At 35.7% G+C, this 21,043-nt stretch overlaps 1 protein-coding gene across 1 annotated transcript in view; it reads left to right on the top strand.

Annotated features, from left to right (window-relative positions):
• LOC582913 (TBC1 domain family member 16) overlaps positions 1 to 2,583 on the top strand; it is a 29,178-nt gene extending 26,595 nt beyond the window's left edge. Inside the window, exons 8-9 of the mRNA XM_782846.5 lie at positions 699 to 927; positions 1,693 to 2,583. Coding sequence (XP_787939.3) covers positions 699 to 927; positions 1,693 to 1,857 — 394 coding nt within the window. The 3' untranslated portion in view covers positions 1,858 to 2,583. The remainder of the gene's footprint in view (positions 1 to 698; positions 928 to 1,692) is intronic.
• Positions 2,584 to 21,043: the final 18,460 nt, after the last annotated feature.

Here is a 21,043-nt window from a genome sequence, read left to right as displayed (position 1 = left end):
TATTTACCTCTTCATTTGCTATAGATCAAAAGCCACTTTATCTGTAGTATTAGTGTATGATACATACATGTATTGTATGTCTCATAAAAGTTGACCCTGGCAGTCAAGTGTTTTATCTATATTAAAGTCAACCAAAGTGACGGAGGAGATAATAATATGTTTTTTTATTTTTGTATGTTACACATAAAAAGCAACATCCATGCACTATATACATAATCAGAAAATAACAATGGGGTATGATCTGTAGAGCTCAAGAAATCAAGGAGATAATGCTTTGACATATTGAAAAATTTTACATTTCATAACTATTGTGAATTTGCATTTGATCCCCATAAATGCAGGTGGCCCACACTTTGCTTCAAGGCTGTGGCACTGAGTCATGCTGTAAAAGAATACTAAAGTTTAATTGATAATTGCACTGGAATATCACAGGAGGCGTGATAGGTCAGTTGGTACAGAGGAGAGGTGTCATAATCCAGCGACCCAGGTTCGAAACCAAGGCAATCACTAGTGCCTTTTGGTAAGGCACTAATCCTCATTACCAGGTCTCTCAGAGAGGACCTTAAGCCGTCGGTCCTCTGGTTGCTTACTAACAAGCATTTATGCTTTCATAGCAGTCAGGTAAAATAACCACCACTACACACATCTGGTTTGTTTGCTTGAATTATTATTTTATCACACTTACTTTTTTATTGTAGATGGATCTTGCTCTGCTTCAAGCGTGAGTTCTCTGAGCCTGAGGCGCTGAGGATGTGGGAGTCCTGCTGGGCTCACTACCAGACCGATTACTTCCATCTCTTCATCTGTCTTGCTATCATCGCTATCTATGGAGACGACGTCGTCCAGCAGACGCTCCCGGCAGACGACATGCTCCTTCACTTCAGCAACCTCGCCATGCAGATGAATGGGGATATTGTACTCAAGAAGGTAGGGAGGAGAGGAGAGGAGAAGAGAGGGGAAAAAAAATGTTTGTTGTTGTAATGCTAATTCTCCATCCTTATTATACATGTATAAGCATACCAAGATAGGATTGAAGAGCACTTTTACATTTTACATTGAACTTGTTCCAAAGAATTTTCATTGTAAACTCTTAATAATAAAACAATTATCAAACTAAAGAAAACATGCAGAGAAATTACACCAAAAGCTTGAAAAGAAGTAATAACAAAATAAAACTAGCTTCCAATTGTGTTGTACATATTCAATTTTTGTGTATGGCTACTTTTAAGTGAAACTTACGTGTTATAAAAAAGTTACATTCAACCCATAGAAAGAATTTCGGTCAATGGTTGCTCTTTGTTGTTATTCATTTATAATGATTTTTCTTATCAGTTTAGAGGGCGAATCTTTTGCTGCTCTTTCTATTTTATGAGAAGTCAAAAGTGTAATAGTATATATGTAGAACACTTGAACAATCAACTTAAAATAAATATTTCAAACCTCTTGCAACCTGTTGGCTCAGTCAGTAGAGCGTCCGCCTCACAACCAGGAGGTCATGGGTTCGAACCCCGGCCGCGTCATACCAAAAGACGTTAAAAGGTGGGAGTTGTTGCTACCTTGTTTGGCGTTCAACAATAAGGGATAGAGCAACGTCGATCTGGGCTCACGATCAATTGGGCAAAAAGAATTTCCGTTTCGGTTTAATAAAATTTGGAGTGGACTATTAGGCTATTATTATTATTATTATTACAGGCGAGAAGTCTGCTCCACAAGTTCCGGACCCTAGTGCGCCTCCCCTGCACTTTGGACAAGCTTTGCCGGACGTGTGAGCCCGGCATGTGGGACAGCGGACACTCTCCGGTGGTCGAGTGCGTTGGCATCCACGAGGCTGGATACAGCTGCCCGCACATCAGGTGAAAAAAATTAGCATTTGTCAAATCATACAAAGATTATTTGAAACTCTTTATTGACCCAGGACTGCCGCTTTGCTTGGAGTGTGCTATACCTGTACACTGTATGTGTGCCAACAGTTGACTGTGGCAATCCACTGGCTGTTCCATTTGTCAAAGAGAGCAGGTAAAGCGTTAAAGGGTTATTTCAGATTTGATCCATTCCACTGAACCATTTCCCTTTTTCTCTTTTTAGACAGCTTTTATGCCCTTGTCCATCCTTTCATTCATGGTACATGTAGATACAAAACTGACTGCCTTATTAGAAGACTCGTAAAGAGATGTTTCTTTCTGTCCTTTTCAATCATGATGGATCCAAAATAACCCTTTGAATGCCGCCATAAGTTTTTATTAGAAGAAGATTCAGAGAGATGCATGGTAGTGAATAAATAGTGGATATTGAATGGATTAAATGCATGAAATCAACTCAACTGCCTTACAAATACAACCCCATGGGTATAGGCTTTCAATACATGTACCAAACTGGGCTGAAAAATGAAACATCTTTTGGAACCGCCCTTTGCATTACATAACTAATCCTATCTCTCTAATTATTGACGAGAAATGTGTTGTGGACGTTCAAATACAAGTTTAAAAAGTGGTATATCTTGGTTTCTGGGTTTCTAGAAGATTTCTAGCAATTCTGCCTTTATTTTCAAAACTTGCTGAATCTATTATAGAAGAAAAGCAAAAAGTTTTAGAATGATTATGAAATAAAAAAAATCATCTTTTCTTTCATTTGCCCTATACATCAATTATTCATTAATAATAATTGTTTAGAAATATATTGCTTTTGAAAATGAATTATATAAAGGTGTATATTAAAACAAATTATCAGGAGTATGTACAGTGGTGTGTACTTTGATTACCTGATTGTCATTTTAACATTATTAATTTACATTGTATGTATATGTATCATATGATGAAGGAAAACAATTTACCGGTGAACTTTGTATTTTTTTTCTTTCTCTGCCCTTATGTACATATAATAACTGCCACAAGTAAAGCAATCTGCCAGTTTTCTTGATCTTACCTTGCTTCTTTTATTTGTTCACTCTGTGCAATATTGTTTTCGCTGAAATGGACACAAATTATGCAGTAATAGTGTTAGATCTTCTGCATGAAAGTTTAATACATTCTGTCCATGGAGAGTGGGTTTACTGTAGTTTAGTGGTTCATTCATTTGACCATCTGGTTTAGGGTTCAAATCTCTGCCTGTCTTCACATAATGCATTTCGTTTACAGTGTTCCTTTGGCCCAGGTGTCAAATTATTTCATCATAGGATTCTTTGCTGACAATGAATCTTTTGCTGATAATGCATACTAAAGCCAGGTTTATCAAGATGATAAACAAACATATACAAAAGTAGAATATTACTGTTTTTAGAACATTTCATTCTGATCTGATTTAGTTAAACAGTGGAAATTACACTGTATGAAGTGATTGATATGGTTAGAGAAATGTGTGCTTGCGCCCGTCGATTCATATCTTATTTCTATCCATTCCATTTTTGTTTTTAAAAATCTTTCTTTCATTGCACCAGAATTTCTGATATTGTATATACTTTTTCATTGTTTGCAATAATAACTTATGGATGAATGAAATTTCCCTTTTTACAGCATTGCACAGATCTCTGTTTAAGAGTGTAAAGAAATGTAAGAAAAGAAGGTTAGAATTATGAATTTTTGCATATTCATTGCATTATGATATCGTTCACTGTGACTGCATTTCAATGTGTATTGTTACAGTCAAATAACAGGCATCAATTGTTTTATTTGTTTATTTTCACCAACCTTTTCCATCTAAAGCTCACACAGGAAGAAAAGCTTTCAAATGTTTAAAAGGTAAACTAGATTAAGATTATGTTGGTTGTCAAACAAAGTACTGCACAAGTACATTAACCCTGCAAAAATAATTTATTTGATATGAAATGTGATTTAGCAAAAGGGCAATTCTATGCAATGTGTCATACTATCCCATACAACATTCATGTCATTTGTTCAGGGCCAGAAGGGCTGAATCTCATATACTTTAACACAGAGTTAATGCCCTTCTGGCTCCAAGCAGATAATGCATGACATTCTCCTTGTTTAAATGAGAAATGTCTTGATATGACTATTAGTAGAGTCAAAGTGTGTAGACCCCGCTGATATTTTTCGGGGACAAAGGTTTTTAAGTGTTTTTGAGTTGTTTGGAGGTCAATGATTAAAATTAGCTTGGGTAGTCCCCTCCTAACTCCCGGCAACTCTCGTAGGGGTCAAAATAAGGTCAAAATGGGGTCAATAGGAGGTCAATTTTTTTAAATGCCCTGATTATGTTCAAAGACATGTCAAATTGTTTGTCTCGTCATACTGAACAAAAAAGTGTACATGATCATATACCCCTGACCTCCCGTTAAGAAGTTATGGCCGGAAAAGTCAAAAGGTCAAGGAACTTTCATTTGAGGGCAAAATACACTAAAACTGTTAGGATCGATCAATTTTCATGTTTTTTGTGTCTATTTATATGTATTTTTATTTCGAAATTTGAATGAGACAATTTCTACAATTTCTACTTAAGAAGACCGTATTCAAAAGATATAAGGGGTCAAAATAAGGTCATTTGGGGTCAAATGAGCTCCTTTGGGATCAAAATACACTAACAGACTTAGGAGTTATTTGTGTCAAATTATGTGTAAATTGATGAATAATAGTGAATGAATTTTTTTTTTTTTTAAATTTAGAAAACCATATTCAATTGATGTAAGGAGTCATTATAAGGCCAAAATGGGGTCATTTGGGGTCAAAAATGTTTAATTGACCTAAATTGTGCTGTAATGCACTCTCACACTGAATGAGAAAGAGCAGTTTCATTCTAGGGTTAAAATACGATAGGAGTGACAACAAAGCCATGTTCATTTTTTTTAAGTGTCACAATGCAGTTTACATGTAATTTAACTGGTGGCCACAATGTCAAATTAGCTTGATTGTTTTTATCTGCCCATCAGTTACATACACAACCCTGCGCTCTCTTACTAGGTATGGTAAATGTCTTAATTTGTTGCAACATACCTTTAAGGACTTAAAGTCAGCCTTGAGATTCTCAAAAATCCATCTACATGTTCACAAGCGCAGTTGCAAGCAGCAGCTGCAGATCTCCTGGAAAATGAAGAATTGACATCTTTTGTGACAAAGGCATTTGAAAGCGTTGAAGCATCTGATTCTCCAATGGCTAGGTTCTGGCTAAGCTTCATGGACATGGTGGAAATACTGCTCATGAACATACATGGTCTGCGGACACAAGACTGGGATTCGTTCAAAGCTTCTCTCAGGATGATGTTTCCATGGTTGCGCATCTACGATAATGACAAATACAGCAAGTGGCTGGTTGAGTTTTGGCTCGAGATCTCAAGTCTACCAGAAGAGAAGGAAACCTACTTGAAAAGAGGGGTTGTTCTCCCAATCAATGACCGGGAAACCATATTCCTGTTTACCCCTAGATTTATGGATAGAGATGACCATGAACAAGGGTTCAAAGATGAAAGCAGGACGGAAACATATCTTGAAGAACGAAAAGATGTTACTTGCACACACAAAAACCACAAATGCTTGCAACAAAGTGAGAAACTCCTTGCATGTACTGGCAAACCTCAAAGACTCTTCCAACGATCACAGAGAAAATTGCAAGAAGAGACTGCAGAGAGATGAGAAAGGGGTTCAAGATCTGGACAAATGCCTGGGTGAGTTTGACTGTGACCCGTTTGATGAGACCAAGCCAACATTGAGGTCTCTGCAGTCTGGTATGATGGCATCCGATCAGCTGGTCGTTGACTTTGAGAATGCGCACAAAGATGGTGAAGTGCTTGTTCAATCATTTTTCAAAGAGAGGATGTTTTCCGATGAGAAGAACTTTGATGACACGATGCACAGGAATTCACGCTGCAGTTTCACCAAGTCACCAATTGTTAAAGGAACATCTCGGGTTACAAAGACTGATGCAATGGATAACAAGGCCATGACAGAGGTAATCTCTCTTGCTCAGAAATGTGAGGACACATTTCGACTGAGCGATGTAATGCAATATCGTGTTACAGATGAATGTCTACCTATCTTTAACGTGTACGGAACACTGAGAAAGGTGATGAAATCAAAGTTGGTTGACAAGCTCAATCTTGAGGAGATAAACTCGCTTAACAACTACATTGCACTCGTCGACATGGGATTCATTTGGAGACTTAGTACTCCATCAGCAGAGGATAGAGAGAAGCAGGATGGTACAGATTACACGTGGGGCAATTATGCAAACAAGATTTACAACATAGTTGCAGGTCGTCACAGAAAGGCGACCACAATTTTCTTTGTGAATGATCCCTATGACCTAGATGAGAGTATCAAGGATAGTGAACATCAGAGGCGTACAGGCGTTACTTATGTAGGAAGTAGCCGAAATGTATTTATGAGAAGAGATGATCCACTGCCAACATCTAGGCTGTTCAATAATATGTTCAAAAATCCAGGCAACAAAGTTCGGCTCCAACAGTTTCTGAATGCAGAGTTCAAGATCATGTCATTGGAACACCCAGAGACGACATATATATACTCAGTGAGAGATCGTTGCTCAGATCTGCAGAAGGGCACAGAATTATACCCCATTCACAGTGGCCTCAAACACCGCGACAGCAGCGGGACTGTCCCGCTGCTGTCGCGGTGTTGTCTTCAGTGTGAAGGCTCGGACCCGTTATAAACTATCGCGGGATAACACCGCCTCGCGATAACGCCGCGACAAACTATCGCTAGGTTCGCCTAGCTACAGCAGCGGGACAGTCCCGCTGCTGTCGCGGTGTTTACTCAGTGTGAAGGCTCTCCGCTATAACACCGCGACAAACACGTGTGATTTGTTTACTTACCTATCACTGACCTCTTTTCTCCAGCAATGGGGAACATAAAGTGAAATAGAAATAAAGTAACCAGTGGATTCAAATTGATTTTATTATTATGTAGATATTATAATTATCCAAATAAAAATATTTCACACTTCAAAAAATTAAATATTCTGACTGGAAGCAATAAAAATGCTAGTTTTTTAAAAAGTAATATGATCGAGGATACAAAAAGCAAACGTAAAAGTATAGATAGATCCATAGCTAAATCGAGCTAGCTACATGAGGAAGAGTGTGTAAAGTACAGCTAGCGCGCGCAATTTCAAGCAATCGAAAACCCCGCGCTGAAGTATTTCCGGTCATATCGGGGTCACTCGCGGGTCATGAGCCATGCATACACGTGTTTGTTACGGAGGTAATAAAAATCACCCGCTGCAGCGTGAATGGGTACATGATATTTATCCCGCTGCTGCAGCGGGATAACTTTTCTACTGTGAATGCATTTGTAGCGGTGTTATGGCGGTGTCGCCGCTCCGCTACAACGCCGCTACAAATTTCAAAACCACTGTGAATGGGGTATTAGAGCAATTCACATGCCAACACACAGAAGCGGACACCATCCTTCTCTATGTGTATTACCAACTAAGACAGTCAGGTGTGGAAGACACTGTTGTTATCGATGCAGAAGACACAGATGTTATGGTTCTAGCAGCATACGCAGCCCATCAGATTGAAGGACCATTAGGCATCAAGAGGAAGGGCTTCGTCTATGACTGTAAGAAGCTTTGCAGTCCTGAAGTGGCAGATGTCATTGTCCCCTTTCATGTTCATACTGGTGCAGACGCTGTCTCTGGCTTCTATGGCCATGGCAAACCATCCATCTTTGAATCGGCAATGAAGTCAGAGGAAGGAAGGAGTTTGCTCCAAGGACTTGGAAAACAGCTGCCCGTATCAGAAGACACCCAAATCGACATGGAGCAATTCACAATTAAGTTTATCTACAAAGACAAAACTAGTACAAGTTTAGCAGAGGCAAGAGCAAAGAAGTGGGAGAGTATGAAGAAAAAAGCAACACAGAGAATGCCACCTGATTGCGACTCACATGAAGGTCAGACGAGCCAACTATCAGGCATACATCTTCCTAAACTTCAGGAGTCCAGATGCTCCTCCATCACCTCTCCACCATGGATGGCACATGAAAGATGGCAACTGCATCCCACTTCGATACACCAAGCCTGCATTGCCTACACGTTTGACCAACCTAATACCAGCAGATGACCAATCTCCACAGTCTGACTCCGATTCGGATATCGATAATGATCAAGACTCTGTCTCTGAAGATTCCGACTATGCGTAGAACCTCTAATTTGTCACATCTATCCGCCCTTTAAGGTATGTTGCTACAAATTAAGACATTTACCATACCTAGTAAGAGAGCGCAGGGTTGTGTATGTAACTGATGGGCAGATAAAAACAATCAAGCTAATTTGACATTGTGGCCACCAGTTAAATTACATGTAAACTGCATTGTGACACTTAAACAAAAATGAACATGGCTTTGTTGTCACTCCTATCGTATTTTAACCCTAGAATGAAACTGCTCTTTCTCATTCAGTGTGAGAGTGCATTACAGCACAATTTAGGTCAATTAAACATTTTTGACCCCAAATGACCCCATTTTGGCCTTATAATGACTCCTTACATCAATTAAATATGGTTTTCTAAATTAAAAAAAAAAAAAAATTCATTCACTATTATTCATCAATTTACACATAATTTGACACAAATAACTTCTAAGTCTGTTAGTGTATTTTGATCCCAAAGGAGCTCATTTGACCCCAAATGACTTTATTTTGACCCCTTATATCTTTTGAATATGGTCTTCTTAAGTAGAAATTGTCTCATTCAAATTTCTAAATAAAAATACATATAAATAGACACAAAAAACATGAAAATTGATCGATCTTAACACTTTTAGTGTATTTTGCCCTCAAATGAAAGTTCGTTGACCTTTTGACTTTTCCGGCCATAACTTCTTAACGGGAGGTCAGGGGTATATGATCATGTACACTTTTTTGTTCAGTATGACGAGACAAACAATTTGACATGTCTTTGAACATAATCAGGGCATTTAAAAAAAATGACCCCCTATTGACCCCATTTTGACCTTATTTTGACCCCTACAAGAGTTGCCGGGGGTTAGGAGGGGACTACCCAAGCTAATTTTAATCATTGACCTCCAAACAACTCAAAAACACTTAAAAACCTTTGTCCCCGAAAAATATCAGCGGGGTCTACACACTTTGACTCTACTATATGACTACTGGTAATTGTACCAGAAAGCCCCAATATTCAATAGTCATATCCACAGATTCTGCATTATTGGATAAAATACAGTATGCAGAAAAGATACTGTATGGGACACATTGCACTGAATAGCCTGAAAGTTTGTTGCTACACCATAGTAAAAAAAAAAATCCTAACAATAAGCATTCTATTTTGAAATAATTGAATCATCAAGTACTTTCTTTCCTTCCACTAGATTGACTATATACAATGTAATACCTCTATCCATTTTCAAAGATTACTCAATTTCGATATACCTCGATTTGCAAAGTCAAAGAGTGATTCTAACCAAGCAGGTAAATTAAAATAATTCAAAGAATGACTAATTCAGGGAACCTTTGTGCTCGGTTATTAAATGCTTGTATATACTGTACAGCAATACAAATATCTTAAAACCAAACAAACGAACAAACATACATACATACATACTGTATTTCTCCTCCATGATATCACTTGTCAACATTTGTTGTTATTTTATGAATCGTTCATCTTTGACTTTTCCTTGAGTTGTACTACATGTACATATACTAATTTAATACCTTACATAACATCATGTGTACAATGTTACTTTGATATCAAATTATCTTATATTGCAATAAGTTTCATCGATTCATTCTCACAATTCAGCAACTTCTTCTAAATTAGAAAAAATAAATGTAGTCTGAGGAGGCTATGCATAGAGATTGAAACATTAATTCATATCACTAGTAGGAAAAGTATGTGTAACAGTAACAGTATCATAGATAAATTGATGAATGAGAGGTAAAAAATAGAAAAGAGAATAGAGATATTGCTTAATAAGATTGAGGAAAAAAAACAGACTCTTTATATCCAAAAATGTAATGTTTAAAGTATAGAAGTTTATTAAAGAGAATAATGTGCATTTGTGTTTTGTGCAATTGTTTTATTGAACAGTAAGTGCAGAAGTGAGAATAGCTTCTGAAATAGGCATCAACTATGGTAATGAAAGCCAGCCAATGTCCTTGAAATGAACTGTGTGTTATTAACAAGACTAAAGTGTGCTTGGTTTGTAACCTTGATTCAAATTTGATTTCTTTCAGTACTTAATGTTTTTAAACCAATTTCTAGTTACCTTTTGTTCAATCTTGATTTGTCTTTACTACTTTGTATTTCGAGTGTGGAAAACATGTACATCCATTGTAAATAACATTACTATCTTTGGAAAGAAATAGAGAAATAGTTCATGAAATTACTAACAAGCCCATTTAAGCTCAAATGAGCAGAAGAAAAGCAAGTCATCTTATTTTTGTTGTGAATTCAACTTAATCAACATTCCTAACAAAACTTTGTTCTAAGTACTCGACAGATACTCCATTCCTGATTGTGTTATCTGTCCAATGTCCACTTTGTCGTATACATGTATATCACGAAACCAAGATTGTTTTGTCAGTCCTCTATTAAAGTTGTAATGTTATTTGTTAATAATCAGCACATTAATGTAATATCTGTGACATTAAGTTGCAAGTTTCAGGTATCACTCCAATAATTTTACTATCATTTGATGCATGTATAGTAAGGAACATGGTCATGATGGGATGAATACATGTACATGTGTCATATGTCATACTATAGTCTTTATGTTGTTAATCATATCATTACATACATGTACAGTGTACATGAATAATTATCACATACATGTACTTTTACTGTCAACATTTCTATAATTGTCACCCTTGGATGGACATTGTTTTCTTCATGGTGATATTTATCAGAAAGAGTGCCCTCTATGGTGGAGATTAGACCAGTTTCACTCAAGGCAGATCTTTAGAGACAAGTTGCATGAACTACATGTATAGGCCAACATCAATAGTACTAAAACAGCAATTGATTAAAAAAAAGGTACCTGACTCCCTTCAATATATACCGGTAGCCAAATTGCATTGGTAATGGGAAGGAATTATCCAAGCTACATTACATGTATGGTTAATCATAAAATATTTTGCATGATGCTAATATATTTGTGATCACTTTAAAAGCTTAATACTAGGTGAAGATATTAAAGCATTTCTGTACATTTGCCTTTCTTCATCCGGGTGTAGAAGGGAAAGGAATTTATTCACTGGTTGAGGGACTTGTATAGATAGTAGATGTAGCTTATAGTTTGGAAAGCTAGGGAATATAGGTAGCAATTAAAAGCAATAGCTTGCATTTCAGCGAGGTAAAGATGGAAAATATGAAATACAGCTTTATATCATTCTAGACTTTATAGGGGTGGATACCATTCTTTTGCAAAGTTATCTTGAAGTTCATTACCCAATGTCCCTTTCCTCTTGCAATTCATTTCAAGTCTGTAATGTTTCCTAATTTGTTTTGAAATTGAAAGTTAAAATTAAGTTGCTTAATGATTGTAATGAAATTGATTGCACTGTCATTTAAAGTGAGGAAAAATGATACAAATGGCTCTGGGGTATGGCATTAATCAAACAATGTTATCTCTTTCCGTGACTGCCTGTGGGTCTCTCCGTTTCTCTACCTATCCCTCTCCTCGTCTGGCTTTCTCTCACTATAAACTGCAGAAAATGTTCATGTAAACAACTAGTAAAGCAATTGCAAAATACTGTGCATTTCTAAAGCATGAAACAAAAAAGCAAAACAAATTTCTCCTCATATCTTGGAAGAAAAATACATGTATATACATGTAGGAGGGGGCCAGAAGGGCATGTAGGTAGCTTGGTAAAAGAAGGGGAAATGCATTTAATTTGCATTTAATTTGCATTTAATTTGCATATGCATCAATCAAATATTTATGCTTTGGGTAAACGTTGGAGCTGAAATATAATTTGTCGTCTAATTCAGGAGAGACGATTCACCGAGGTACAGTGTAGATTTATTTTTCTGTTCAAATTTTTAACATTAATCGTTATCAGATATTTATCTTTTAATAACCGTCATACATGTACATGACCTTATCCTTTGTGAACTGAAGTGTGTGCTATATCAAGAATGATGCTCTGTACATCTCAAACAAAATTATGTTTCATTTACATTTATGATATCAATACGTATGTACTGTATATATATCCAATGTAACTGTATAACTCAGAAATATGTGTTGACTCAAGGTTATATCTATTACTTTTTTTATTTTTAAGAATTTTTATGAATTAAGATATATCTTATATTTCTTGATTTCTTTTGTCTGTGTTGGTGTCATCGTAAACACCTTAGTATAGAAGACTTGAAACAATATACGCAATAGTGAACTACTACTAAGTTATTCTCCAATGCCAAACTTTCTTCTGAGTTTATTTGTCTTGATAATGGGAGTTCCCAGCACAAGCATTTGCTTTTCAGGTGTTAGCCTCCTGCTTTTTAAAATTTATTTACTGTACCGTTCACTTGTTTATGGTTTACCATGTTGTCAATGAGAAGGAAATAAATGTGAAATTCAATTAAAGAAATGAATAAGAAAAAAATAGACCAAAAGTCTATTTCAGTCTATGAAATACCTCCAGGTCAATAACTTGAAATAAGTGTTATACACTTTTTTACGACCTTCTTCAAATGGTGGACTTTGAAGTAGATGTACATTTTGTATTTGTAGCTACAAAAATAGTGACCTTTATCCCAGACCTCCTTAATAAAATGAAATGAATTGCAAAGAAATGAGATCATTGACATCTTCATAGTTTTGTTTTTGATAATAGATGCTAGTCTCATCTTCAGGGTATTGTCTCTTTATACAGCAAAACCTGTACAGAAAGACCACCTAAGGGAGAAACAAAAAAATGCTCATGAGAGGTATATGTGGTCTTTGAATAGGTTTACTTTTGTTTTACCACAGGTTATTATAATCAGGTTACAAAAAGAAGCATTATATGATGCGGAACCAAGGGAAGTGGTATTTCCAAACACATGGTCTTTCTATCCAGGTGGTCACTGAAACACATTTGACTGTCCCTTAATGGAAGAGGTCCTACAAATTCTTGTATGGTAACTACTTCTGAAACCTGTACCTATTCTTTGAAATTTTTAAGGGCATTACAGTACCGGTAAGTCCTTATGTCACATACAGCTGACCCTGTCTGTGTGGCCACTTATCTATGAATTAGGTCACCTGTCTATAGTGGCCATGCATTTTGAAAAAAAGAAAATATGTGTTGCAGAACCTGTTTTAAAGGTCATCTGTATATAGTGGCCACTTTTTCTGTTTCCCTTGGGTAACCTTTATAGGCAAATTCGACTGTAGATGTACTTGTACAATATGTGAGTCAGCATTAATGCATATTTATTTTTTTCTTCTTCAAAGTTCATGTATTTCGTCATGGGAGTTTAAATAAACACCATTTGGCATGAAACAAGACTATTTCTGTAGTCTCTTAAAGTGATATTAACAATCATGTTATCATAATGGAGATAAACATATACAAATATACATGATGTGATACAAGAAGAACTATAAACAATATAAGTGTACACGTGTAATCGTTTATTTGCCAAAGATATTGATCGAGGGTAAACAGCAATTTGCTTGAGGTGGTTGCACTTTTAGAAGCAATAAACTTTGTTTTAGAAAAATTAATATTACACAAGTACGACTCATCAAATTTGAAGACATTGACTTCTTAAACACAAGGGACATATATTATTCTAATAAAATTTAGGCTTTTGTTTGAAAAAAATACTAGGAATGGAAGCTACATATTAAAGTCCTTCCAATTTTATTAGAGTGAATATTTGTTCGTTAATGGTATATATTTCAATTGCAATCATTGTGAATATGTTTTTTATGTTATTGCATGTTACATTAACAAAGCTTTTTCTCTAAATATAGGTTAACTATATGCAAATGCATTGTTGATATATTACACATTGATAAAGGTTAGGTCATGTTTTTGTTTTATCAGGAGAGGAGAAAGATAGGATGAAAAAACTAAAATCAATTATCCTTCCAGTTACCCTCTACATGTACACTGCTCTATTAATGAGGGTACATGTCCTTGTACATTTATAACATAAACATTAAACAAAAATTGTTTCTTTGAACCAGATATTGAAGGGGAAATGTCACTTTATTTCCTATTTACCCTAATATGGTAACAATTAAGAAAACCTGAAAACATTGAGTCAGTTCAGGGCCGGGCTGGCTGCTATTGATTATTCTGATGAAGATTTTTGACCTGATAAAACGGCTGTTGATTTTCCCACATCCAGTAGGTCAACAATACCGGTACTATACATTCAGTCATTCAATTTATGAGGTCATTTTGTAGGTGGTTTTTCCCTTTTGTAATCTAAAGCAGTTTGCGAACAATTTGAGGGCCATAATTCAGATAAATTGAAGTGATTAAAGCTGTTGATAATTAACAAAAAGACACATCATAGTGTCCCGGCCTTGCAGATCGAAGAATAAAAACATGACAGACTTTTGGGGACATGAACACTAAATGTGGATCAAATCGCTACACCAATCTTTAGTTTTGATGTAGTAACAAAACAGTCATTACTTAAATCAAACCTATCATTTTCAATAATTTAGGCAATGTACACAGGTAAAAAACTTACATGTAAGTGGATGTTTCTAAAACTGAACATCTGGTGGCCCTAGCTGTCATCAAAACATACAGTGATATCATTCAATTTGCATTTGTTAGATATATATGTACTGTTACTACATAAATGTTTGAGAAATTGGGAATGGTATAATATGCTTTTGAATAATTTTGAAGGCAGCCAGACTCCCAAAGACTTTTGTCTTTACTTTTTTGTCAAAATTAATTAACACATCATATTTATATTTAGCATATGTAGCTGTGCATGTATTAGTGTACATAACAAATAGTAGCAGTACTTTCATTTTGTCAATTTGTTTACCGGTAGCTCAACTAATTATCATTATACCTCACGATTTACTAATTCTCTTTGCCATAATGTTGCAAATACGGTAATATGTTTTTGATTTAACCTTGATTAAATTGAAGAAAATATAGTCTTCTGTGACCCAGAAATGTGTTGAACTCTGTATGGATTGACTTTCAGCAGAAGATGAAATATTATAATGACCATCATGATGATTTGTAATATAGTGTTTGAAATTATCTTCTCTTTCATTAAAATATCTTGTATTGTGTAAACTCTTTAACAATGATCTAAAGCTTATATATATATATATATATATATATATATATATATATATATATATATACCTGTATTTCATTTTATTTAGACATCAATTATTCAATAAACATGTGATATGTCAAATATGTGTTCTGATCATTAGATTTAGATATACATGATGTAAATAAAGATACATATCATTCTTTGTATATTGGAACCATTTATTTTAAACAAAAAAAGTACATTTAAACTGGTACATGTAATAACCTTGTAAAGAAATTGCTATATTACTATGGGAATAATGTGCAAAATATAAGACAGTATTGAGTATGATCATGATATGAACAGTTACCATGGTGAATGATCTATGATGTATATATGGGAGAAAATACCTTATATCTTATGTACATGTTTACATTAAATCTGGTTATAACAACTACCATCTAAGCATGTAATATAATCACTTCTTGTAATCTACCATGTACATTTACAGTGAAGGGAATTTAGTTGCTTGTAGATTTCTGAAGTCACATTATGACATCATCTGTCTATAAAACTATTGTACTACGTCAATTAAAAACTGAAATGTGTCAACGCGGAATCTGCTCTGTAACATCCTGTGATCTATCTGTCCTTATTTTGGTGATGTTATGACGGTGAGGAAATTGTTTTTTCGGTTGTGAGCTTTCGCGGTGATTCTGTAAAAAACGAGAGGAAGGAAATGAAAGGGAATGTCCCCTATTGTTGGTGTGGTATCCAAGTTAGATCAGAATGTTATTATTCATCGATAAAAGACAGACACGTGGGACAGCTTTACTTTTTTTTATAAGGGATTGTCTTCTATTTTTACATTTTGATGTGTAATGTAAACATCCTGAATATCCTAGTGGAATCTATTTTTGATGCCATAAGAAAGGTGAACTTTTTAAACTTTGTGTGAGTACCGTGCACACAGACACAACACAACATACCGGTATGTTGTGCCTGAATTGCCAACTATTGACCACAAATCTTTTATTAATACATGATGTAGTTATAAAAGATTTGTGGTCAATAGTTAGCAATTCATTGTTGATTGTTGTTGATGGTGATAATGAGGTGGATCGGAGGAGGGGGGGGGGGGGGGGGGGGGGGGGAAGGAGTAGTAGGGTGATGATAATTATGATGAAGGGGATAATGATCGTAATATGGATTATTGTGATAGTGGTGACAATGCTGATGATGCTGCTGGTGGTAGCTGTGATGGCAGTGAGGATGATGAGGATGATGATAGTGGTGATGATGGTGGTGGTGGTGTAGTGACAGTGATTACAAAAATAATACTGATGAAGGTAATAATGTATGATGATAATTATGATATATACAATATGGAATATTATGATAGTGATGATAGTGATGACAATGCTATTGATGATTTTTTATGCCTCCGCCACCGAAGGTGGTGCCGGAGGCATCATGTTTTCGGGTTGTCCGTCCGTACGTCCGTCCGTCCGTACGTCCGTCCGTCCGTCCGTCCGTCCGTCCGTCCGTCCGTCCGTCCGTCCGTACGTCCGTCCCGTTTGACCGTTATCACAATATCTCAAGAACCATTTAAGATTTAAACTTAAGACTCGGGAATAGTATTTATCACCATAGGAAGACGATCTGATTAGATTTTGGAGTACGTAGGTCAAAGGTCACAGGTCACAGAGGTCAACTTATGAAATTCCTTGTATTGAGTTTGTTAGCGCGATATCTCAAGAACCATTTGAGATTTAAACTTCAAACTTAAGGATAGTATGTATCACCATAGGAAGACGATCTGATTAGATTTTGGAGCACGTATGTCAAAGGTCAAGGGTCACAGAGGTCAACTTATGAAATTCCATACATTGAGATTGTTATCATGATATCTCAAGAACCACTGGAGATTTAAACTTCAAACTTAGTGATAGTGTGTATCACTATAGGAAAACAATCTGATTAGATTTTGGAGCACGTATGTCAAAGGTCAAGGGTCACAGAGGTCAACTTATGAAATTCCATACATTGAGATTGTTATCATGATATCTCAAGAACCACTGGAGATTTAAACTTCAAACTTAGTGATAGTGTGTATCACTATAGCAAAACAATCTGATTAGATTTTGGAGCACGTAGGTCAAAGGTCAAGGGTCACAGAGGTCAACTTATGAAATTCCATACATTGAGATTGTTATCATGATATCTCAAGAACCATTTGAGATTTAAACTTCAAACTTAAGGATAGTATGTATCACCATAGGAAGACGATCTGATTAGATTTTGGAGCACGTAGGTCAAAGGTCAAGGGTCACAGAGGTCAACTTATGAAATTCCATACATTGAGATTGTTATCATAATATCTCAAGAACCACTGGAGATTTAAACTTCAAACTTAAGGATAGTATATATATCACCATAGGAAAACGATTAGATTAGATTTTGGAGTACATGTATGTCAAAGGTCATAGAGGTCAACTTGAAAATTTCAGACTACATGTATAGGACTTGTCATGATATGTCAAGAACCACTTGAAATATGTTCCGTTACTTAACCCGTACTTAACTGGGCTATTTTGAGCACCTCCCTGACTGGGGGGGGGGGGGGGGGGAGGGGCCGATTGCCTCGAAATTTGGCACGCGTCTTGAGAAATTGCGCAAAGCAAGAGACCTCACTATTATTTAAATTGCTCTATGGCGGAGGCATCATTTTCGACTGCGCGCAGTCAAAATTCCATCTAGTTTTGTTCTTCTTTTATCTGTCATAACTTTATTTTGACCTATTTGTTTAATCATGAACTCTTCCCTTTCTCTATATCTCAATCTTTCTTTCCCTTCTCTTTCTCCTCTCCTCTTGCCTACCCTTCTTTGTGTCCTCTACAACTGTAATATAATCCATCACTCACTCCATTTTCTCTCTTTCTCTTTTGTTCCTATCCTCATAGCCCCTCTCCTCTTTCTTTAACCCCTCAGAAATTCATTTTCCCCCTTTTATTCTTTCTCCTTCTCTTTTCCTTGTTTAGTTTCTCTTTCCTTCTCCCTCAGATTTCATCTTCTTTATACACCCCCTCCCCTCCCCCCCCCCCCACACACACACACTCTCTCTCTCTCTCTCTCTCTCTCTTTCCCCCATGTACCTCATCAGCACTTTTTTCATGTTAACCCCCAAAAGCCACCTACAAGAACATGTAAATCGCATAACAGAATCAATTCACAAACCTGTCTAAAACCAACAAAATATATAGCAAAATATCTCTTTATTAAAGCATTGTATGATATCAGTCCAAATCTTTGCAAAATCTAAAAGATTTAACTTCACAATTTTAACCGAAATTACCAAGAACAATATGTCATTTTAACGCAGGATTGTTGGTACAATTGTCATTGAAATATATTTAGAATTACAATATTGGATTCAATTATTTGCAAATTTTATTACTACAGTTTCTTCCATAGGCATAGAAACGAGGGTCACTAATAGCTGGGGTTATAAGAAGGGAGAAGCTGAGGTAACATGTTTTTTTTTCTACGGAACACCTTTTCCTGAAGATAGACTTTACTATCCTACTAAAAATAAACTAAAGCAGATCAAGAGTAGACATAAGAATATTCATTTGAATTCATATACTAGTATAGTCAATCCTCCTAACACTGTACAAGTATGATACATGTCGATTGAAATGTGATAAGAGTTGTAAATGGAAGCAAAGAGAACCAACGTTACCACTTACAAAATGAATTTCAAAAAGTAAAATGAGGAAAAACTGTTCCTACAATCTGCTTGAGAAAATCATATTTCATTGACTATTCACATAACTCTGAAAGCACAGAGAGATGACAATTCCAGCAGTACATACATGTAAGCACAATCACTGCCATCATATTATCACCATTTCTGTAACTTTCATAACCATGCTCCTAGAACAGGGATCTCTCTAATTAGGTTAAACTGAGTTGTAGGTTAAAAGAGAAAATACATTTTCAACAGAAAACAACAACATTTTCATTGAATGTTAAAGACTGGCAACAAAACCATCAGCTCGAAAAATTCAATTAAAATAGTATAATAGGTGTGTAATGGACAGAAACGGTTCTGGTGATAAAGTAATATTTATTTGTGTCAAACACACAGATTAAAAAAGAATTTAAATTCATTGTCTAGGAACACAATGAATGACACAGATATGCCAAATGAGTTTAAAGAAAATGCAAAATGAGTAACTTAAGGAAAATATAACTGAAAGATGATAGATCAGAATATGAAATTGAAACCAGGCTACATGTAGAACCAATGCTCTCGCACAAAATCCTGTGTGTCGGTCTTATCCACATTCAGTATAGTCTATAGAGTACATGATTTTCCACTGATCTATTGGCAAAATTGCTGGTCTGAAAACAACTCATTTAAATACCTCACTAAAATGCCAGACCGACTTCTAGATAGTTTCTCTAGAATTGCAGTTCTAGTAGATAAAAAAAACTTTGGAATACCTGTAACAAGATGTGCTGACTAATGCCTATCCCTCTGATAAAGTACACACGGTACATGAATGTTGGTAGTTTTCCTTCTACTTTATATGTATCATTAGGGCAAAGTCTGCCAAACCCACATTCCAAATGTAGCTTGTTTGAATTTGATAAGCTATCTCTAATGATTAACAAAAACAAATAGGATCTCATTAATAACAGATACAGGCACCTTTTACCTACATATTGGGTTTCAAAACTCTATCACAAGTAAATAACATAATACATAGTGCTTTGAACTTCAATTTTTTATACAAATTTAGTTTATAGTTTTCACCCATATTTCAATAACTGATGAAAAAATAACTTATTATTCAGTGTCTCTATACTGTAACTCACATCACATTGTACAAATAATAAGCGGAATGAAAAAAAAGGAACCTTTTATTAAATTTCTTTGAAGATACAAGTATTTAATTGAAACCATATTTACATGTAAATGAACCAGCATACATGCTTTTAGCATTTTCCAACTCCTTTCTGTGATTGGATTATAATCTTTTTACCGAAAAAAAAAGGTTGTTGAAGGAGAAAATCTATTTTCCAACATATAGAAATATTTCATGCATAACATACATGTTATGATCAACACAACCAAACTGCAATATACCGGTACTCACTATCACGTACTCCTACACACAACACATACACAACCAAGGGGAAGTTAAATTGAATATCAATATCTATAAACGGTCCAAAACTAAAAAGGAGGAATAATATAAACGAGAGATGACCAAGTATGTAGTACACAAATGCCGAGTACAGTTCTTCAAAGAACTATCTGTATAGGATTTCTGATAAATTAACTGTTTTTAATAGTTAAATGTGAAAACATTATTATCTTAAAGATAAATTACAATGTAGTCATATCCTTAAAAACTTTAAACTTACGAACAAAAACAAACATACACCACACATACCAGTTCAAACATAGAGACATTCAGCAATTCAGCTTTCATACAAACACTACAAACCATGTCCACATCCACACTGCCCCCCCCCCTCCCCCCCCCCCCCCCCCCCCCTCCCCCCCCCCCCCCCCCCCCCCCCCCCCACCACCACCACTTCAGTACTCTCTACACTACACACACAATATTGCAACAAACTGTTACGCATTGCACCATACACTATCACATCGGTCACACAGTAACATACTATATTAATTTTAAAAAGTTTTAAAAAATGAACTGTCAGAATAACTTACTACATGTAAGTCTTAAATAAGAATAATCTTAAAATTATAGAAAAATTATGAAAATGTAAAAACAGCCAAAGTTAGGGCCCTATGAATTGCTCGTAGATCATCATCATTTTACTTTTCAAGCATCAACTACATGCATCCTC

This window comes from Strongylocentrotus purpuratus, unplaced genomic scaffold (genome assembly GCF_000002235.5).
Source record: "Strongylocentrotus purpuratus isolate Spur 01 unplaced genomic scaffold, Spur_5.0 spur5_scaffold_14, whole genome shotgun sequence".
Classification (NCBI taxonomy): domain Eukaryota; kingdom Metazoa; phylum Echinodermata; class Echinoidea; order Camarodonta; family Strongylocentrotidae; genus Strongylocentrotus; species Strongylocentrotus purpuratus.
Note: the sequence above shows the minus strand (reverse complement) of the source record. Positions and strands in the feature narration are given on the sequence as shown.